General features: G+C 40.4%; 1 protein-coding gene across 1 annotated transcript in view; it reads right to left on the bottom strand.

Annotated features, from left to right (window-relative positions):
- Window positions 1–2,209: 2,209 nt before the first annotated feature.
- Window positions 2,210–22,214, bottom strand: part of LOC140233334 (uncharacterized) — a 123,286-nt gene continuing 103,281 nt past the window's right edge. The window contains exons 70-82 of the mRNA XM_072313443.1: window positions 19,984–20,238; window positions 19,067–19,315; window positions 17,604–17,855; window positions 15,993–16,247; window positions 15,060–15,320; window positions 14,021–14,272; window positions 13,226–13,471; window positions 12,237–12,494; window positions 9,837–9,917; window positions 5,881–5,919; window positions 4,951–5,052; window positions 4,154–4,288; window positions 2,210–3,511 (exon numbers count right to left, since the gene is read on the bottom strand). Coding sequence (XP_072169544.1) covers window positions 3,282–3,511; window positions 4,154–4,288; window positions 4,951–5,052; window positions 5,881–5,919; window positions 9,837–9,917; window positions 12,237–12,494; window positions 13,226–13,471; window positions 14,021–14,272; window positions 15,060–15,320; window positions 15,993–16,247; window positions 17,604–17,855; window positions 19,067–19,315; window positions 19,984–20,238 — 2,615 coding nt within the window. The 3' untranslated portion in view covers window positions 2,210–3,281. The remainder of the gene's footprint in view (window positions 3,512–4,153; window positions 4,289–4,950; window positions 5,053–5,880; window positions 5,920–9,836; window positions 9,918–12,236; window positions 12,495–13,225; window positions 13,472–14,020; window positions 14,273–15,059; window positions 15,321–15,992; window positions 16,248–17,603; window positions 17,856–19,066; window positions 19,316–19,983; window positions 20,239–22,214) is intronic.

The raw sequence follows: 22,214 nt of genomic DNA on the forward strand, positions 1-22,214 counted from the left end.
TGGTATCTCGCAAAAAAAAGTTAAAGCCCAATTTTCATCTCCACCAATACTGTACCATCTCTTTAATCCCTTTGCTCCTAGCTCCCTTTAATCGACCTCATTCTCTTATGCCCTGTCTCTCATATAGGCCATCTCATGTTCTTCCATTTTCCTTACCTTCCTCTTTCTTTACTTTCCTCTCCTTAATCTCTTTCCAGTCTTTATCATTTTTTTCCCCAACCCATCCTTATACTTATATCTGTTTTCTCTCCACCAAAACTTAGAGGGGAATTAACCCCAAATGTATGTGGATCGAGTGAATGCAGCAATACTATAGTATAGAACACATCAGCGAAAGTTGGAGGAAAATCAGACACTGTTGAAAAGTTATGAATTTTTGAAATTCTGGTGATGAGACCACTGGATCAGAAGACTACTATGGATCATGACATCACATATGGACTACGACATAAAGAAAATATAAGGAAAATTCTACAAAATATCATTTCATAAGAACAGTACACATTCCCTGGACTTGTTACTGACATATCTGTCAAGGGTAATTATATTATTCCCCCTGATTTCTGAAGGACGTATGTCTAGTGCTCTTTCATTGTGCTAGAAAAATGAAAAAAAAAAAGATGTTTAAAGGGACTGTACAGTACTGGTTGATGTGAGAATTCATGTTTTGAACATTCCTAAGCGAGATAATGAGAAACCTCTTATGAAATATAAATGAGCATGTAATTTCAAGAAGGATTCAACGTTTATTTGATGAAAATTGAATTTCAAATGGCTGAGATATCCAAAAAAGTGATGATAATAAAAGGCGACAGGCCACGCCTTTTATTAGGATCTCTTTGTTTCACCTTGTTTTTGGATATCTCACTCATTTCAAAAACGATTTTCATCAAATAAACTTTTGATACCCCTTAGAATTGCATGGTCTCTGAATATCTTGCAAAACGTTAAAAGCTAAATCCTCACCTCGACCAGAACTGTACACATCCTTACTATCTTATTCACGTCTCCCGCTGAACAAATGACAACTTTAACAAAAGGAAACGTTCCATAGATCTGGATCTGACAATTGCAATAACAATTAAGGCACATAGATTTCCATACAAATACATTCCTAGGAAGTCCCACTTCATCTCTCATCTGTACACATATTGTCAATGCACAGAAGCTCCTCTGCATCGGAAATGTATCAGGTCATAGACGGTCTGACCATAAGAAGCTACAAACGTGTCTGGTCCAATGGTTCCAACTTTTGCACAAAAAAAAAAAATTCAAGTACAACTGTATGAATATTATATATATAATATATATATATATATATATAAAGGGGCATGTTCATATGTTCAAGTTAGGATAATATAATAGCAATTTTGTTTATGTAAAAGAAACCAGACATTGAGAAAAGGGCAGTTTTAATGCTTTTTGTCTTGTCAAGTTCTGGAAAATGATACTTGTGTAAACATGTACTAGAAGACAGGAGCATGCATGGTACGCTGAATCACTCAACTTATGGAGAAAAGATAACTTCCCAATAAATCTATTGCAATGCAGAATTTGTGTTGATGAGGTAAGTTGTATGTGAAATATCACAAATACAAATATAAAAATGAAATAAGGTTTAAGCATAGTGTATGCACACACACACACATACACACGCGCGCACACACACACACACATACACACACATGTGTGTGTATATATATATATATATATATATATATATATATATATCCATTCATTGTGAAGTCACTATGTACATTCATGCATAAGTAATGCCTCTTGTTAGATTCTTACATGCCACCAACAAAGGCTAAAAATATCAAACAAAACTTTAACAAACATGTAAATACTAACTTGAATGTCCATATAAAACCATACACATTACCACTGTTTTTCTTTATCATTTTTATATACCACACTCTCAATCAGCCTCGTATTGCTTACTAATATTAACATTAGATGCACAGTTAGAGTACAGTGCACTACTGTTATAACGAACACGGTTATAACAAAATTCCGGTTACAACGAAGTAAAAATTCAGACCGCAACATTATTCACTCTTATGTATTTTCATTGTTTATTTGTTCAGTTATAACAACATTTCGATATAACGAAAGAAAACTGCCGGTCCTGAGGACTTTGTTATAATGGGAGTCTACTGAAGCTACTAAAGACACAAGAATAACAACATGCATAGAATCAACAAGCTCCATTTCAAAATTCAGAATTTATTCAAGTCCAGAGACAGTGCAATGAATTAAATAACAATGAGCAAAGTTATGATTGTGAAGTAAAGAGAATACAGCACGCAAAATGATTTTAACAAAATACCAAGATTAGCTGCTCGTAGGAAGATATGAAACCCCATATTTCATAATTCCAAAACAGACTTTCTATCCATTCAAGCTCTTCATAAAATTTTTTCGAAGCTGCTGGGTAAATAGCTGCTCAGTCGGAGACATGTATAAAATGTATGTAGACACAAAATGCATTACATTGTACAATGCTCATCAAAGTTCTGAAATAATGACAGATTGTTAAATCAAAAAGAAAAACATAGGAAAATACATGATCGTGCAAGAAGTCGTTCCAACCAAATTCCCTGAAAGACAATCTTCCATAAACCCATTTAAAAAAAAGAATAAATCAAACCAATCGTCAACACAAGTCCTGTAAACAGAGGTGTCATCCATACATAGATGCACACACTAAATTTCAGTTACGGTCTTTCTGACACCAGTGAACTTATTCCCTCTTAAAAAAAGAAAATGGATAAGATGAGAGATTTGATGGAAGGGAAGAGCAATAATTTGCTTGCATAGAATTCTATTTTTAAAGATTTGTTCTACATAGTGGTATTCCATAGAAACATGCACATTTCTGTACAAACTACTTTCTAATCCACTACATAAAAATCAATTACAGTAGGAACAAAGGAAGATGTGCTAGCCAAACAATGCTGCAAACAGTGATTTAGGACTTATCAACAATATATTATGCTGAAGGCACCAACCTTCCTTTTATTAGTGCAGTCACATTATTATGCAAGTTATTTTGCAAGTTGTGCAAAACGACAAGTGTTACGAGACCGCCTTGATTCTTCTTGCGTCACAATTCCTCAAATCACACTTAAAGCTGCAGCGAGTGATATCCTACTTTATATACAATACGAAAAACAAAACATCTTTTTTTTTAATCTCAGCCCTATACACTGGAAGAGAGAGAGGATATATATAAAAATTCCCCCTTTTTTGCGTAACAAGCTCGTGAGGACGCCCTTCTACTGGACAAGGGTGACCTCATCCAGGGCGGCCTTGCCAGTGCGTATTGTCCGGAGACGGGGAACGAGGCATAGCAAGCCCAAGAGGAGGGTGATGACGGTGACGACTAGGAGGCAGCCGGCGAGGAAGGCCCAAGACATCTGCTCCTGGTCCGCCACGATCCTGCGCAGGGCGTGTTCGCCCATCCTGACCAGCCGCTGGTCATTGTCCGACAACAGCTCTACGCCGGCTGCACAGAGAAAGTGAAGTGACAGATGGCAAGTTAGTCAATACATGCAACACTTATCTTACAAAGTTTTATCATATCACCAAGTCTGATTTTCAATGGATATCAGATATCAACTCTAGCATAAAGCAGTTAATTTGCAGTTTTATGTTAATTTTAATCATATGCATGTCTACCTACATAAAAGCAAACAAAAGATATACCCAATAGATATTAACTAGTTTACTAATGTAATGCAGTCTTGTGCATAGCTTTGTAATACAGATTGTATCTGACAATTAGAAGCTTGTCGTACATGAATTTGTTATCCAGTCAACTGCTATCTGATATGAAATGTACTGTGCACACTCAATTTCTTTTCAATAATGTGATCTTGTGTATGCTTATCACATCTTACACAGTTCATTGATTGAATTTGTTTCACAAGAGCAAGAATAAAAATTGTACACACAAGTTTTGTTTCGAACTAAAACTTCTTTACACGTATGTTATTGCATTAGCAGCATGCCCAGAATACCTACACGTGTACATGCCATCTATGTCATTGATGTGACACTTTTCAGATACATAAGCAGCAAGAAATGGCCAGGAGATAAGAGATGTGATGAACTATTGTACAATTTACAGAGTCGTGGACACACTTACATTTCTCACAGAAACGTCCGTACCAGCCGCCGGCACAGTCGCAGACGAAGGTGACGGTGGTGCCACGGGGGGTGAGAAGGCATGTTCCATTGTTGACACAGGGGTTGGGATGGCAGGGATCAGCGATCTCCACAGCTGTAGGACGATTTCAAGAGACAGGAACAGACAGATTGCTAAGTAATAACTAGTGCGTATTAATAACTTTTACAACATGCAGAATTAACTCCTTATTTGCTTTCACTGATTTGCACTTGCATTATACCTTTCCAACGGCCACATCCCTACAGTTTACACTTTGATCAAAGCCACACTTTGGAGGAGTAGCTCACTGGAGAGCAAGGGCTTCAAACATGTAAAACTGCTTTTTTTTCACAAGTGTTTGCAAACCTTTTAGTCCCAGGGTGTAGAGCAAAACTTTCAGTCCAAGACTTTACAACTGTAGGTCAAAACTTTTAGTCCCACGATTTAGATTCAAACTTTTAGTATCAGAAAGTAGATTCAAACTTTTACTGATAAGTCCTAGAGTTCGGCAAGTCCCAGGGATGTCCCAGGGTGCAGATCCAAACATTTTAGACCCAGGGTGTAGATCGAAACATTTTAGTCCCAGGGTGTAGATCCAAACATTTTAGACCCAGGGTGTAGATCCAAACATGTTAGTCCCAGGGTGTAGATCCAAACATTTTAGACCCAGGGTGCAGATCCAAATATTTTAGTGCCAGGGTGTAGATCCAAACATTTATGTTCCAGGGTGTAGATCCAAACATTTTAGTCCCAGGGTTTAAATCCCAACTACTCACCGTGTTCACAGAGAGGTCCACGGAATCCTGGCTCACAGAGACAGAAACTATCCCCATTGCTGTCCTCCTGACAAAGGCCGCCATTTTCACATGGGCAATCCTCTGGACAAAGCAATTAGATCGAGAGACAATGTTGAATGCACACAGAATTAAAAGAATCATGTATAATCCTCTGTGTGCCAAATTTATAGCCTGTCCATATTAAGTACAGGTACAACATGTATGTGTGCATAAGTTGTGCACATTTGACTCATTGGCACAGAAAGACAGTGTTACATGAAAAAAAAATTGAAAAAAAAAACAAAAGAAAAGAAAATCAATACAAAAAAATTTGTGTAACAAAACATGGGCATCCCTCATGTCAGAAAGAGCTTTCGACTTTTCAAGGGATAAAGTAAACACAGAAATCTTATTTTGATGAAATGGGAGCTACATTGTAACTGAGGTCAAAAACTATGTAAATACATGCAAATTACAAAAGATCTATTAATGCTTGGCAAGAGGGGTAGAGGAAGACTGGGGTGGGGGGAAGATACCAAACACAAAAACACTGGTAAATTCCCTTCATTTTTGAGTAAACCAAAACAGCATCCTACCAACTCTTTGCAACTGGCGATTGAAACCTAGCCTGATACTAGTCTCTTTGTATAGTGGATGGCATTTTGAAAAATGGCTAGTAAATTTGGAACAATCCAAGTGACAGTCAGAATGAACATACAATGGACTACTGTTATAACAAAGTCCTCATGACTGGTAGTTTTCTTTTGATACATCAAAATTTTGTTATAACCGAACAAATAAACAATACAAAACATGTATAGAGCGGATAATGTTATGGTCTGAATTTTTACTTCGTTTTAACCGAAATTTCGTTATAACCTTGTTCATTATAACAAGAGTGCACTGTATCAAATTCCATCATTTACTTACCGGTCATCATGGAGTCAGCCTCCCTACGCTTTCGGCCAGCTTTTGAAAAAAACAAAACACAAAAAGAGAAATTAATTTCAGTAATATACTCACATACAATACAATGTAAGTAGTGGTGGTATTACCAAAACACAACAACTACATCAAGTGTGAATCCATTTTTTCTACTCTCCTGTGATATTGTATATAGCAGATATCTTGTATATGATTGCACAATCACATGGTGTGAACACATACAACCAGGAATTAGTGAATTTGAAAAAGCAACAACCTCATGTTGAAAAATCATGTTTAAAATATTGCTCGGTTGTCTTTTTTCTAGGGATCGAATAGCACAGCTCAAAGTCAATGACATCATGTGATATGGCACTGTGTAAAAAATTAGACCCTTACCAATTTGGTTAATGCCCCCCCCCCCCCCTTTAAAAGTTTATGGTGCAATGACAGCTATGAAAATCACCCACATTGGAGGACTGTCTTCACTGAACAATCAACAACTATCTCATTTTTGGCAACTACCTCATGGCAATTGCCCTGGGTGGTATAAAAGCACTCTAATGTGCATTTACAATTTCTGGAAGGCAATTATGCAAACATATTGGAATTGTCTAGAGTAAATTTTCCAGTATGGTAAATTGTCTGGGAGAAATTTGTCAGGATTATTTTCAAATAAACGTAGTGTTATAGTGGCATAATGATTTTGTGGAACAGCACTGAGCTCTCATTTACATTTGGCAATTTGATAATTCAACTGTAAAACACCTGTTTCTAAAACTTGCCAATAAACTGAAGTGGCATTTCATGTAGTTGTTTCTTTTTTTGTAATGACACGCACGAACATTCCGCACAGTGATCACTACTGACTTGGCCGACACGACCTCTGAAGTACATTAACCTTTCACAGGAGAAGTTAATGTCTGGGGCAAAAGCTGTCGTGAAAATATCCCGATCTATCTAAACTACATATTTAAGACAGTTGTCTGTTCTCTGGTACATGAGGCGGAGACTTGAGCAAATGAATCTAACTACGATGGGATGATCGACGTCTTCACAATGATCACAGCTGTGCATGCATGATTTAATGACCCCTTTTTGTTATCTTAAAGGGACTGTGATGGAGAAGAAGCAACAAATTTGCCAAAGCTTGAGTGAAATAAAGCACTCCCTATGAAATTTATAACAGACTGAACAGAGGGAAGCCATGGAACATACAGCCTTGTGAGTTAGAGGCTACAAATGGTAACTAGAATCAAATAACCTCAAAATGGTGTTTTTGTTTGTTTGCTCATTTAAACCAATACACGAGTTTCTTTGATTCATATTAACAGTCTGGGAACGATGGATAAAATCTTGACATCCCCGACACACCTGTAGAAGATATTGAAGACTAGGCAAAAATTTTAAACAAAGCATTGATGAAGTGGTACAATGTATGTCCTGAGCATGGCATAGTTGCATGAAGCAAACATGAAGTGGTAATTGAACATCACACTTATTGATTTAGAAGCCGCAGTAACATGGTCTTATGCCTCTAACCGCCTGCCCAATTTTGCCCAAACTTTCGCCTACCTGTTCCTTCTTCTTCACTACATGAAGGTAATATGAATAAATCACTGTAGACGGTAGGGTTCTTTGAATTTGACTGAATAAACGAAGACAGGGAAGATGGGTGGGGGTGGGGTGGGGGGAAGGGGTTCTGAAAGAGGTGGAGCATTATCTTGAGAGCGTTACTCTGCAAAGAGAATGCATAGGGTGTTATGAAATCACAAATACAGGTGCAGAAGGCCACAGCAGGACAAGGAGGGCAGTAGGGGAAAAAAGCTGGGAAAAGACTGTTACAGGCAGATTCATTGATTCTTTCATTCATACAATTTACCACTTTCTTTGTCATTGGCTTAAAACTTATGCAAACAACATTGTGAGGGTACCTAGAATACCAAAGGCCCACCCCCCCCCCCAAAAAAAAAAGAATCCACAAATGGGAAAATCTTCACTCAACATTTATTTTTGATAGTTTTTTTTCCCCCTCTTGTTCACATGGCTATGAAAACTCCCATGTGTGTGTTTTGCAAAACTACAACAAACTTCCGTCAAATTGGCAGGAATTCTTTTGAACACAACACGGCAAACCGCACCTCACTAATTGCCACTATTCTAATCTTTCTTATCAGAATTTTCTTCCATTCTGTTTGGAGATTTTCAGGGTGGATCAATAAACTTGCTCAAAACTTAGTTTTCTTGCAAGAAAGTAAAATTCAGGACTTTGAGACAAATAATGTTGGAGTGCTCCCAGTGCATCATGGGTATTTTTTATAACTCTGTGGCTACCACCGACATCCTACTTGTCTAAAACATCAATGGCATTTTGAGATTATGACTCTGAAAGAGTTAATTATCACTGCCTATATGTATATGTAACCTTTATAAAAAAAAAAAAAAATCCTAGGTTGACTTTCTTGTACAGTGATATGATGAATGACAGGTTTCTTTAGGGTAGGAAATAGCTGCAAAAAAAATGGACATCTACTCATCAATCTAGGCAGTTGAAACACTCCAGTTTTAGTTTCATTCTGCTGATCATTTTGCACAATTACGGATTAGTTCCAGATAAGAAGAAAAATTGTCGTCCAACAAGTATCAAATGCAGTTTATTCAACCACATCTGACACTGGTTTTGTTGTTGTTGTTGTTCACTGTAAAAGACTTAAACATTTTGAATCTTATGCGATTCTGTTCGGTAACATAGTCAAATTCGGTCAAAGTAGATCCTTTTGAGATCTTGGCTGATTAAGTAAGAAAACAAATCCAATTCTTGATAAGAACGGAGAGCAAAATTGAAATTTGGAAGTCTCGTTCTGTCAAGAGCAAGCTTAAGGCAAATGAGAGGAATATTCATGAACAGTTAGAGGAATAGAGTGATCCAACCAGAGGACATTTGTTTGAATGTCACGGTAGAGGTCTATCACAGAAGAAAAGATCTGAAAATGAGAGAGAGAGAGAGAAATTTGGGGTAGAAGGTGGAGGGGGGGGGGGATTGAATGGGGGAAGGAGTTATGAGGGGATGGAGGATAAGATCGGTATGAGAGAAGCTGACACTGAAGTGATTACCGCAGGCAGCAGGGTTTGATTGTGGAGGATGAAAAAGCTGTCGATGTGAGAAGAATGAGGGAGTGCATCCTACCTACCTACTAGGGGTCTCATGCATACAGAAATGACCACCGAGGTGAAATGTAACGTGAAATGGTACATGACTCTATCAAGCAAAACACTTTTCCCACACTTTATTTTTACAAAAACCCACACAGTGCCATATCTTGATGCAATGGGAACACTCCAAACCGAGCAAAGTCTCAGCTGCACAACAATATAGAGTGCAAAACAAAAAAAACCAATAAATATTCAAAAATTAAACGAGAAATCCAACTGCAAATCATTATCAACTGATCCACAACACTTTTAACATCTCACACCACTCTCTACCTACACCTGCATGGAAAAAAAAAATACTACACTTTTCAAGTGCTTGTACACCCTTTTTTTCTCGGCTTTTGTTGTTTTGTTTACTTTCTTTCTTTTTATAATTTTGTGATTTATGCAACAATTTAAAGAAGTACAGTGTATGAACAATTATAAGGAAACATTTATACAAAGTTATTGCTTGTCTTGCTCTTTGAGGTATCAATGAGAAAAAAAAAATCACAAAAATATTCACATCTAGCAATTTCGTGTGTGTGTGTGCATGTGTGTTTCTTTACACGAGGCTAACATGGAGGTACACGTACATGTATTTGGCAGCAGTGCTAAACCGAAGTACAGTGCATACTGGAATTTATCCTTCTGTATAGGCTCACACCAAGTCTGTGATATCTGAACCCTCGCTCCCTCTCTCTTTATTTCTCTCTCACTCTATCTCTTAATCTCTTCTTTTTTTTTCCCTGCAGGGTTGAGAAGCGCACCTGGAAGACACAGGAAGGTGTCGGCGCTGTAGAAGCATTGTTCGTTGGCCTGACACGGGTTGCTGTCACAGGGCGTACTTTCTGGAAAGTTCACAGAGGTTGGGGGTAGGGAAGAAAAAGATGGTCAATGTTTGCAAAAGAAAGCGACTGGGTGGAGGAGAGGAGCGAGAAAATAAGTTGGCTTTGTTTTCATTTGAGTCAACTGATAACTCTACGTAGCTCACTTATTAATTACACATATCAATCGATGCACAGGATGTTTGTGTTAGTAGAGTCATAGATGCAACTAATTAGACTACATAAGTGAGTGTCAACAGTCACAAACAAAACAATCACAAACAGAGAGTAATCATATGCTTGCATTGAAGGACACCATCTATAGAACACAGATTGCCATGAAATGAAGCAGCAAGTAAAGGTAACTTTGCACATATAAAAGAGAAAAATATTGGCAAACATATCGGATTTTAGGTTTTTGCTTTATTTTGCTGCAACACTGGGTTGTCATTCTAATTGTGAGAAAAATAACATACATTCAACAAAAAATCAACATTTTGTCTGCTTATTTCGCTGCTTTTTTAATTGATACATCTTGACAGCTGCCTCGAGTTTCTATCACAGAAGATTAAAGGTCGAATATGCAGATTTCATTGATCATTGTAACAAGATTTTGCGGCATTTACTGCCGAAAAAAGACAAAACTGAAGGCCTTTTCCAGCAAATCCAGGCCTACTGTATGGTGTATGCTTACAACTTTTGACAGGGTGCAGAAAGCATGATTTTAAAGATACGAATGAACTGGCACAGTAGCCCCAATTTGTCTGTTTCAAAATATGTGATGAATAAAATACTGCAAGTTGTATACAATTCATCTGCACACAGCTGGTTGAAGTAATATCAAGATTTATGTCATCTGTTTTCCTCAGTTCCTCCAAATTCTGGCAAAATTAAAGGATTGAAATTGCACACGAGAATTACGGAACATTTATTAGAATTGTTGCACTAGGAAAGTGTGCAATTAAATAGAATGGATTACAACAATAGGGATATTCTTTTTAAGTTCAGTAATTTGAATTGCCAGTACCCTTGCGGGAAAAAATGCTTGATACCATCAAAGAATTATGGCATGCAAGGGTTACGAAACAGGAAAAAGGTGACACAGAATTTCAGGATTCATTTTGCTCAAGGACTGGAAAGTGAGTGCATACATGATGCAACAAAAAATCATTGTTTTTACTCTTGGTGTCTTTTTAAGCAGTATTTCATTCAATTGTTACATCAAGTGATATGACTGGTCAATACCAATCCTCCGGTGAAAAGTGGCCAAGGATTAAATCGTTGGTTGCTATTGGTCCTATAACACTAAAATCTTGTAAATTGCACTTGAGCCACGTATAAACAAATGAACAACAAATGATGGGTGCATGGTTTTGATGAATTACAATGACATGCAGTGGGAAATTAGCCGTGCATGCATGTATGGACTACATAGTTAACAATGCGTTGGGAGGTCACTGACTGTTGAGATTCACCATCATCATCATTGTCATCATCATCATCATCATCATCATCATACCATCATCATCCTATCATCTTTTATCATCATCATCTTCGTCATCATCACCATCACCGTCATCATCATCATCATCATCACCATCATGATTCCATCAACATCATCATCATTACTATCACTGTCATCGTCACGGTCACCTTCATCATCATCATCATCACTACCACCGTCATCAACATTATCATCATCATCACTGCCTTCACCATCATCGTCCTCAATATCACCATCATCCCCATCATTATCGTTGTTGTCATGATGATGATCATCATTACAGTGCAGGTGTGCTGTACAGCCACATAGGGGTTGCTATGGTAAACTCTAATGCTCAAGCTTTTGTCATCGCACTGATGGAGGAAAGACAAAAGATAAGGATGGATGGGAGTTCTTTCGTAATAAAAAACAAATCGAGTACAACCACCACGTGCATATTTCAGGTGGTCAGACTGAAGTTTATGGAGGTAATAGAGGAAGAAGCACAATGCAAACAACATAAAATATATTCCAAGGGGGAATTTTTCAAATGTTTTATCATTGGACATGAGAAGTTATAAAAGGATGGGGGATCTATACCATGTATGAAGACGACAGGACAGGCTTGGAGCTATGAACACGGAATGTTCCCAATTTCAAATCCATGGCTGTAGAGCACAACTTTCACTTGGGATTTCAAATTTCATCCATCAAGCAAACAATTCATTCTTTGTTCAACTCATCAAGACCTCCCATCATCATCATCTCAATCATCATCATCTCCATCATCGTCATCATCATCATCATTTTAATCTCCACTAGAACCACAACTGGCTATTGCGAGCATCATCACTACAAACCTGTCACCGTGACGACGAACTGGCAAACAGCCTGGTTGTTGGAGGTGTCCGTGAAGGTGTAGGTGACGGTCGTGTCACCGAGGATGAAGCTGTCTCCGGGCGAGGCGGTCTGGGAGACGGTCACGGCGGAGTTGTCGGTGGCGGTCGGTTCCACCCAGAAGGCGGCCTGGGTTCCGTCCAGGTTGATGTCCGAGACGGTGATGTCGCTGGGGCAGTTGGAGATCACTGGAGCTGTCGTGTCGCCGGTCCCCGCAGTAGCTGTATCAGAAAGCGGCGGCAAAGATGCAGTTTTAATAGTGGATGCATCCAGGCTGTTGTGAGCAATCTTACCGTGCCTAGCCTTTCATCTGCTTTCAGCCGTACTGATGAGCATACATTCCAAAATCTGTGCATGCTGTAGTACAGCAGCAGCATATAAAATTCGAACGAGTTTCAAGAGTTCTCTTAAAAGGAAACAAAAGGCAAAAGGGTTCATCTCAAGAGGCACTGAAATTGCAATACAATTCATTTTTAAGGTCACATGTGACTTTTTATTGAAACACAAAATCTAACAAAGCAGAATTACAATTGTACATGTGTGCTTTATATTGGCTAATGTAATAAATTGCAGGAGCATCAGTACTTACTTCCATACAAATTTAAATTCACAGGCTGTCTCGAGTCAAAGGACATTCAAGCACTCCAGGGGCTGACTCTTTAGAAAGTGTAGTAGTCATCAAGGTCATGGTGTCTGTCCATCAACAAGGCAACAACTCAAATTCTGCTGCCCATTTCATGAAGAGGTATGCAACTATTTCCAGTCTCGATACTTTTGCCCGCCACAGTGACAGTTCAAAAACCTCTCACATTAACTGATTGGTTGTGTGTAAACTGTTGCCATGGAAACTACAATCACAGTATATTGCACCTGTGGTTAGAACTTTGACTACCAAATAGGGAGAAATGTGTGTGTGGGGGGGGGGGGGTGTGGGATGGAAGATGGTACTCACCAATGATGACATTGAAGCTGCACGTGGCCTGGTTGCCGACGTTGTCGGTGAACGTGTACGTCACGGGCGTGACCCCCAGCGAGAAGACAGCTCCCGGTGAGATGGTGGAGGACACTGTCACTCCTCCCTCAGCATCCAGGGCAGAGGGCTCCGTCCAGGAGACCTGGGTGCTGGTCACTCCCACTGCCACGGTCTGGGTGATGTCGGAAGGACAGTTCTGGATGACAGGAGCGGCAGAATCAATGGCTAACATAGGGGAGAGGAAAGAAAAAAAAATAAGGTCAAATCGCTCCTGGAAACTAAGTTTTACTCAACAGGTAAAGTGGTTCATGCTAACAGAACAGACGATTACTATTTTGGAGCACCATCAGCATCATCATCAAATAAACGTGGTGTGGTGGAGATTTCTTGGCACTTTCATTCCAGAAGTTCTTGATTCAAATCCTGCCTGGTGGGCAAAAAGCCACCTCAGTTGTGTTCCCTTTTGACCCAGACGTAGTGTTCATAAAACATGCTCTTGTATATTCTACAAATGTTTTGACACTTAACAGTTGCCTCGAGTTGAATATGACCGAGTTTATCACCACCTAACCCTTACACCGTGCTCGTGAATTAAAAATGACAAATATCTTGTAGCGCCAAATGCTAATTTTCAGGGCCAATCATAAATCCAATATTCCCTACAGCCAACAAGTTGCGGCTTTGCTTCGTGATTTGTCATGGACCATTTAATCACTTGGTGGGCAATTATGGATGAGCCTTGCCAGAATGTGCACATAGTGTTTGATAGCTCACCAACAGTGACAAGGAATGAGCATGTCGCAGCGTTTCCGGAAGCATCGGAGAACGTGTACGTGACCTGCGAGGTTCCGACCGGGAAGGCGGTGCCGGGGGCGGCAGTCCTGGTGGTGGTGACGGCCGACACGAGGTCCACGGCTGTCGGCTCGATCCAGGACACGGCCGAACTCGTGGTGCCACTGGCAACAAACGTTGTGATGTCCGAGGGGCAGTTGCTGATGACGGGTGCTGTGTTGTCAGTATTAGCAGCTGCAGGAGACGAGTGATCACAGGTAATGCATCATGGAAGAAAGTTCTGCTATTTCTATCTTAATATGTACACATACGTATATCTGACCGCCCAGCTCAAAACTGATAAGGAGGCCAATATGAATTTCCACTTTTCTACAGTTAAAAACAGTGAGCTCTGAGCTTTAAAATGATGTATAAATTGCTAAATTGGACCATCCTGTCTCTTTTACAAAGTGATTGAAAATATGAGAACATACACGTACGATTGTGTTTTCTTCTGTTAGATTTGAAAAGAGCTTCTACCAACTTTGTTAGTGGCTTGATGCTAGCTTTTTGCTACACTCATTTACAAATTGTAATGAAGATTTGATAGAGCTTCTCCTAACTTTGTTAATGGCTTGATGCTAGCTTCTTTGCTAAAATCATTTACAAATGAAAGTGATGAAATAGTAAGCTATGGATTCTATTTGATTAGAATTAGCTTTAGGGCAAGCAAGTCAACAAATCTTCCTGTTTGCCTCAATAATCATGTCCCCATGTGGCCCATAAAAGGCAAAGTTCAACTTGAGCTCCAGACCAGATTGTACATTCTAATATCTTGTTGTGGTTGTTTACCAGTGAAAATTTCATTCCTAGAATATATGGGAAAAAAAAAAATCAAATTTGTCTATGTGGTAATGAGGAGGGCGGCAACAGTTTGGGTATTACAGAAATCGGAAAACTCTCAAAACATGTACATAGGTTAATCCCCCAAGGGGGTAAGAGGTATAACAGTGTGGTCCATAAAAAGACATTCTGCACTTACAAGTCAGCGTGACTGTGAACTGGCAGATGGCAGAATTGCCTGCAGCGTCTGTGAAGGTGTACACGACGCTGGTCGAAGTGCCGACAGCGAAAGTGGTGCCGGGGGAGGCCGTCTGGGTCACCGTCACGGCACTGGTCTCGTCCACCGCGGTGGGCTCGGTCCAGGAGACGGCGGCACTGGTGGTGCTGCCGGACACGACGAGGCTGATGTCATCGGGGCACCCGCTGATGACGGGCGGAGTGGTGTCACCGGTGGCTTGGGCTGCGAGTGAATAGATGAAACACCGTCAGAGAAGGCTACCAGTAATCCAAAAGCTTCTCGACAAATATCACCTTCACTTGATGATGATGATGGTGATGAAACAGCATCATTTATGAACAGCGCCATTTATCTGTAGAAACATTCAAATGCGCTCAGCTCCCATAATGATGGGTAAGACTTGATCATCAACATGTGAGCTATGGCATTGATGTTATTATTTTATGTTTGAAATTCCGAGGCCATGTCTGTCAACACAAAAAGTAGACAAACAATGAAGCAAACAACGTAAAGGGTGTCTTCACTTCACTCGCTTAGGACGAGGTAACAGGCATTTCTCGTAGATGCCTGCCTGAGTACACTACACACAGGATTAGTCTTCAATAGGTTAGCAGGACTTCAAGAACATTGTAGGCTTCAATATCCTGAAACATTCTGAAATAAAAAGGGGCAAAAATGTTTCACTATTCCCTTTTCTTTTTCCCCCTTTTTTTTTCTCAGACAAGAAAAGTAGTTGAAGGAGAAAAGGCAACTTTGCAGCACATTTATTCCACAAGCAGGAGGATGTCTATCAACCCTTCAGTTGCTTTACATTTTGTTTGGCACAGAAGGCCCCCATAGGATTGTAAACGCCGTTATAAGTCAATGGCATAGAAAGGGCTACATAGTTCCTACCAGTGATTGTGATGGTGAAGATGCAGAAGGCGTTGTTTCCAGACGCGTCCGAGAAGACATAGGAGACTTGGGTCTGGCCGAGGTCGAAGCTGCTGCCCGGAGTGCTGCTCTGGGTGACCGTCACAGCACTGGTCTCGTCAACGGCCGTCGGCTCTGTCCACGACACCGGAACACTGGTCACTCCGGCGCCGACGGTCAGGGAGATGTCATTGGGGCAGTTGCTGATCACTGGGGCAGTGTTGTCCACGACAGAGGCTATTGCAAAAAAAATTCCAAACAAAACTTTGGTGAGGAGCTGATTTTGTTGAAGTCCTATTGAATAGATTCACCAATTTAATGTATTTGAAAAACAACTTCTTCACGGTAAATCATCCACTTTGATATATTTTGAATGTGTATCTATCATAAACTGACTAATTCCTGCAAACATCGCTTTTCCAAAACAAAAGACTTGCAAAAGCCATCAGCCTACTTTCCGAGCAGCGTAACAATTATGACTCTCAGGGAGGCTCTTCAAAATTGGAATTGCCTCGAGAAGTGTAGGCACCAGTATTTCTCTGCAGTGGATTCTTCTATCTTTCTTGAGTAGATGCCTCATCAGGTAGGCTTTTCATTACCATTGGGAATCAGAAGAGCAAAGATTGTGTGACTGATATTAATTATCGTGCAGAACACTGTGACACAAAAAGACAATTCAATAACAATATGCATATTTTTTATTATTATTATTATTCAAGTATACTGAAGACTTTACCAAAGACATCAAAAGGCAAACATAATGTGCTGGCAGTCATTTCATTCAGCACCTCAAATTAGAGACAAACAACACATAGAAGAAAAGTCCATGATGGACATAATGTACATCTCCAAGATGACAAATCCGAATATACTGTCATTCGACTTTACTGCAGCTCAAAGTAATAGAACAAATGACAGCATGTGCAGATGCTAATAATCCACAGTAACATTGAAGAAATTACAAGAAAATAAACAAATGAGTTCATAAAAAGGTGCAATGGGAATATTCTCAAGGATATGTTAAAAAATTAAATCTATGAAAGAAAGGAAACAAGAACAAATCTACATCAGTCAGGTTTTAGAGTAAGTTGTTAAGAGGCAAAAACTGTCAACTTGAAAGTCAGCTTCAGTGATGAGGAAGAAAATGGGATTAAAGAAGAAAGAAAATGACCAAATTTTACTAATATCAAACAAGCAGTAGATGATTTTTTTTATGACATACTACTCGTTACATGGAAAAAAATACATTGAGAGTGACAAAACACACAATCTCAAAACATTTTTAGACCAACATCAAGTGAGCAAAGGAAAGTATTGTTACTGTTTAGACGTATAGGACAACATCACCTCGACAAAACAAAGAGAGATGGAGAGAGAACGAGAGAGGAATAACAGGAGATGGGAGAGGAAGAAGAATAAGAGGAGAAGAGAGAGAGAGAGAGAGAATGAACGTGAAGGAGCTTTAAGAGTTACTGTGCAACAGAAAAGTAACATCCAATGCGCCAACATTGGAGCATGAGATATGACACAAACCTGTAACAAAGAACACAGAAGTCATAGAAAGACAGAGAAAGAGACAGTGAGCCATTTTACCAACAAGAGTAACAACGAAAGTGCAGGTGGCAGTGTTGCCAGCGCCATCGGCGAAAGTGTAGACGACAGTGGTGGATCCGAGCGGGAACGTGTCCCCGGGGGACAGGTTGCTCGAGCCCGTGACGGCGCCCTCCGCGTCGGTGGCGGTCGGCTCCACCCAGCCCACCTCCGTGCTGACCGTGCCGGCCGGTAGCACGATGGAGACATCCATGGGGCAGCCAGCGATTGTTGGAGGGGTATTGTCAACCGCGGCTACGGGTGCATTTCACACAGGTAGTACAAGTGGACAGGAAGAAAAACAAGAGATACATGGACAAACATGCAGAAAGACATAGAGATACACAAAGAAAGTGAGCTATAAAGAAAAACAGAGAAGTTGAAGAAGTCAGACACAAACATTGAAGAGTGAGTTTATAGCTTTGGACAAAGATACAGCAAACCTTCATAGATAGATGTTAGCCAGGAGTGCGTTCGAATCAACACTATCCTACAGCAAACAGAACCGTACCCAATCCATGCCACAAGAGCGCTCGAACCCTCCTATAAGTGTCCTGTACTAAACTGAACCAAGCCAAAAGGGGACAATTTCCCGATGTGCTCTAAAAAGGTACCAAAAGCGTACAGTTTGCATTAGAAGAATGCGCGTAACATGCATACGTCATAACGCAAAGAGTTAATTCTCTTTGTTCAGGAAGTCTGCAAGTAGTTTAAATGCGCCAGGTGAGTGACCCTGTTGCTACAAAATGTGTGACCCCCTCCAAAGATAACCGAGGTACGCTTTCTCCAGAGAGCACTTGAACACTCCAAATATAGCACAGCGCGGTAGGGTTTGCTTTGATTCGATTCGCTTCGGTTCACTTTTGAGCGCTCAAACTCAAATGCATCCTAAGAAAGTACACCTGGCATTATTGAAGCTGGTTAGTGGATCTTTTTTACCCAAGTTGAGGATGCTCGACACCAGAGGACCCTCCTCCCACAAAAAAAAGGACCCCCCAGAATTCTTCCAATGTAAAATGTGACTGCTGCTCGCTATATTTACAAGCAAAATTTAATCATCCGAACTTTTCAGAAGAGCAGTCCCTTAGGAGCCATCAACCCACTGATCACCGATCTCTCCCCAGCCCAAAGGTGATGTGTAGATTAGAATCTGTGCCCAAAGTCACCGAAAGAGTTTGGTCTGCCATGTTTCAATGCGCCAGTCATACAGTGAATCTCAACTTTTGAATGATGGGATGGAAACCCAAAGATCAAGACTACAGCACAGTGCTTGGGGTGCAGCAAAATATCAAAAAATGCTTTTCTAAAATGGTATTGCTACCCATATGAGTGCAAGAATTCTTTTTTTTTTTTCTTTTTTTTGAACAGCAACAGAGAGTGCAAGAAAAGACCACAATGTGTTTAACGCAAACTGTTGGAAATGTTACGTCCAACGTCCAGAGTAATGTCTGGGACTGTGATCCTACCGGTGACAGTGACATCAAAACTGCACGAGGCAACGTTCCCGGCGTTATCACTGAAGACGTAGGTTACCGTAGTGGTGCCTACGGGGAAGGAGGAGCCCGGGGCGAGGTTTCGCGAGACAAAGACAGAACCCGAGGCGTCTGTCGCCGTGGGCTCTACCCAGTCTACGCGAGTGCTGGCGGTGCCAGCCGAAACCACCGTGATATCCGCGGGGCAACCGCTGATGACGGGAGGGGTGGTATCTACTGCAGCTACACATGGTGGATTAGGGAGAAGTGTTTACAAAAGGTAGAGAGAATGAATGGAGACAGTGGCATGCAAGAAATGGGAATCAGGGGTTATGTCGACATGCAAGAATGTTATCTAAAAGGTATTCTGATTGGATATTTCAGAAAAAGAATTGGCCTCTAATTCTACACCCTCCTAAATGCATTCATTTACATTGGTCATTAGGAAGATAATTTTCGATGTGATTATAATATATAGAAATGAAAAATGTACAAAGATAGATATGGTTAATATCATGCATAGTGAAGAAAGTTGTATAACACAATTGAAGATACAAGGAGCAGTAAACATTTGAAGAGAGGTGATTTATACGCGAGTGTAGAAAAACTACAAGGAAGTGATGGAGTGTAGTAAGCCTTCAAAGATACGAGTCATATCTTCCTGTTATCAAAATGTTCTATCACCATATCTACAGAGACAACCTCTGTGGGGTTTTAAGCTGTGTGCATCCTTCTGTTTTGAAAGAAAAAAGGTAACAAATAAGTAAAATTGTTCTACAATATGTGTAAACCAAAGAGCTAATAAGAAAGTTCAGAAGAGCAAGATGATAAAGAAAAGATGATGCCACATGATTATCTTTCAGGGTGATAATGGATGGAAACCACTGTACGCGACAGCGGCTGTAACTTACCAGTGATGGTAATGTCAAAGGAGCACACCGCGTTATTTCCGGATGCGTCGGTGAAAGTGTACAGGACGGTCGTCGTGCCCAGCCCGAAGCTGTCGCCTGGTAGACTGGAGCGAGTGACCGTGACAGCGCTGGTCTCGTCTACGGCCGACGGCTCGGTCCACGTCACGGGAACGCTCGTGACTCCCGTCCCGACGGTCAGGGAGATATCACTGGGGCAGTTGCTGATGACCGGGGGTGTGTTGTCAACAGTGGTGGCTGCAAAGTCGCGAGGACAAATTGAAGAGGAAATATTGCTCTATAATACAAAAGCTAGCTCTAGTCTGTTGTATCGACTACTGAGCACAAACTTCACAAAACAAATTCCACCTCTAAATGGTGGATTTATTGAGTGCATGTAGGTGTGATGAAATATCTAACACACGGTCTTATCAATAACCCTCTCAAGGGTTGCTGGGGCAAACAATACTATTTGCAAACATACCTTACTCAGTAAATAAAACATCATAAAAAGAACAACTACGGAAAATTATGGCACTTACCAGAAATTACGACATCAAAGGTGCAGATGGCCACATTTCCCGCTGCATCAGAGAATGTGTACACCACTGTGGTCTGACCAAGGCCAAAGCTGTTGCCTGGGGCGTGGGTTTGGGTCACTGTTACTGCGCTTGTTTCGTCGACAGCGGATGGTTCAGTCCAGGATAAGGGAATGCTGGTGACTCCAGCACCAACGGTCAGTGAGATATCGCTTGGGCAGTTGCTGATGACAGGGGCAGTGTTGTCAACAGTGGTGGCTGCAATTATAAGAGGATGAATATGACTTCGACAAAGACTATGATGAAAACTTTATGAATAAACTGGGCAGGGCAACCTGAACACAAATGTCAGCACTAGCATTAACCTTCAAAGTGTGTACAGTTCTGGTTGAGGTGAGGATTTATCTTTTAATGTTTTACGAGATATTCAGAAACCACTCTATGAGATGTCAAAGAGCATGCAATTCTAAGGGGTATCAAAAGTTTATTTGATGAAAATTGGTTTTGAAATGGCTGAGATATCCAAAAACAAGGTGAAACAAAGAGATCCTAATAAAAGGCCTGGCCTGTCGCTTTTTATTATTATCACTTTTTTGGATATCTCAGCCATTTGAAAACCAATTTTCATCAAATAAACGTTAAATCCTTCTTAAAATAAAATTACATGTTCTTTCATATTTCATAAAAGGCTTCCCATTATCTCACTTAGGAATGTTCAAAACATGAATCCCCACCTCAACCAGTGCTGAACAGTCCCTTTAAAGATATGCCTCCATTTATATCCATACATGACAAGCTCAATGCTTTGAATTGTCTGTACACACATTACAGTTATACCCAGTGATGCCAAGAAATTTGAGTCTCGTGATGAACTTTATGCAGTATCCATTTCGTACATGTATCTACAATGAGGAAGGCTGTTTATTTGCACCTAAAAACTGACACAAACTACTCTGACACCTACAAAGAGTACATCATTTGCGGGTGAGACTTCTTGAGACGGCATGTATAACGGAAAAGGTAAGGAGACTTGCCATTATAATGAATTAAGTTAAAGGAAACTCCTCAAAAAAAAAAAATGGTATTGCAATTTTTTTTTCCGAGAATCGGATGAAAATTCATAAGTATCCAGAATTCTGATCTCCCCCATTCCCCCAAAATATGAAACAAACAGACAAACAAAAACAGAATACAGAGATTTGTTATTCCATATCTAAAATGTTCATATTCATCAAAAGCTTGAACAGATATGGGGGGGGGGGGATCAATCTTGCTGAAGTATGCAACAATCAGTAGAATTGAGCCCTTCTAGTTTAATACAAAAGATATCAAAAAGTTATCAAAAAGATGCAGACACATGTAGAGGCTTACCAGAAATGGAGATATCAAAGGCACAAACGGCCACATTTCCTGCGGCATCTGAGAATGTGTAAACCACTGTGGTCTGACCAAGGCCAAAGCTGTTGCCTGGGGCGTGGGTTTGGGTGACAGTCACTGCGCTCGTTTCGTCAATGGCGGATGGCTCTGTCCACGACACGGGAACACTTGTGACTCCGGCACCGACGGTCAGGGAGATATCGTTGGGGCAGTTGCTGATGACGGGGGCAGTGTTGTCAACAGTAGTGGCTGTAAGTGGACGAAGAGATTTATTGGAAAGACCGGGTCATCATATACATTTTCTCAAAGCTCGAATGA

Source organism: Diadema setosum, chromosome 9 (genome assembly GCF_964275005.1).
Source record: "Diadema setosum chromosome 9, eeDiaSeto1, whole genome shotgun sequence".
NCBI lineage: Eukaryota > Metazoa > Echinodermata > Echinoidea > Diadematoida > Diadematidae > Diadema > Diadema setosum.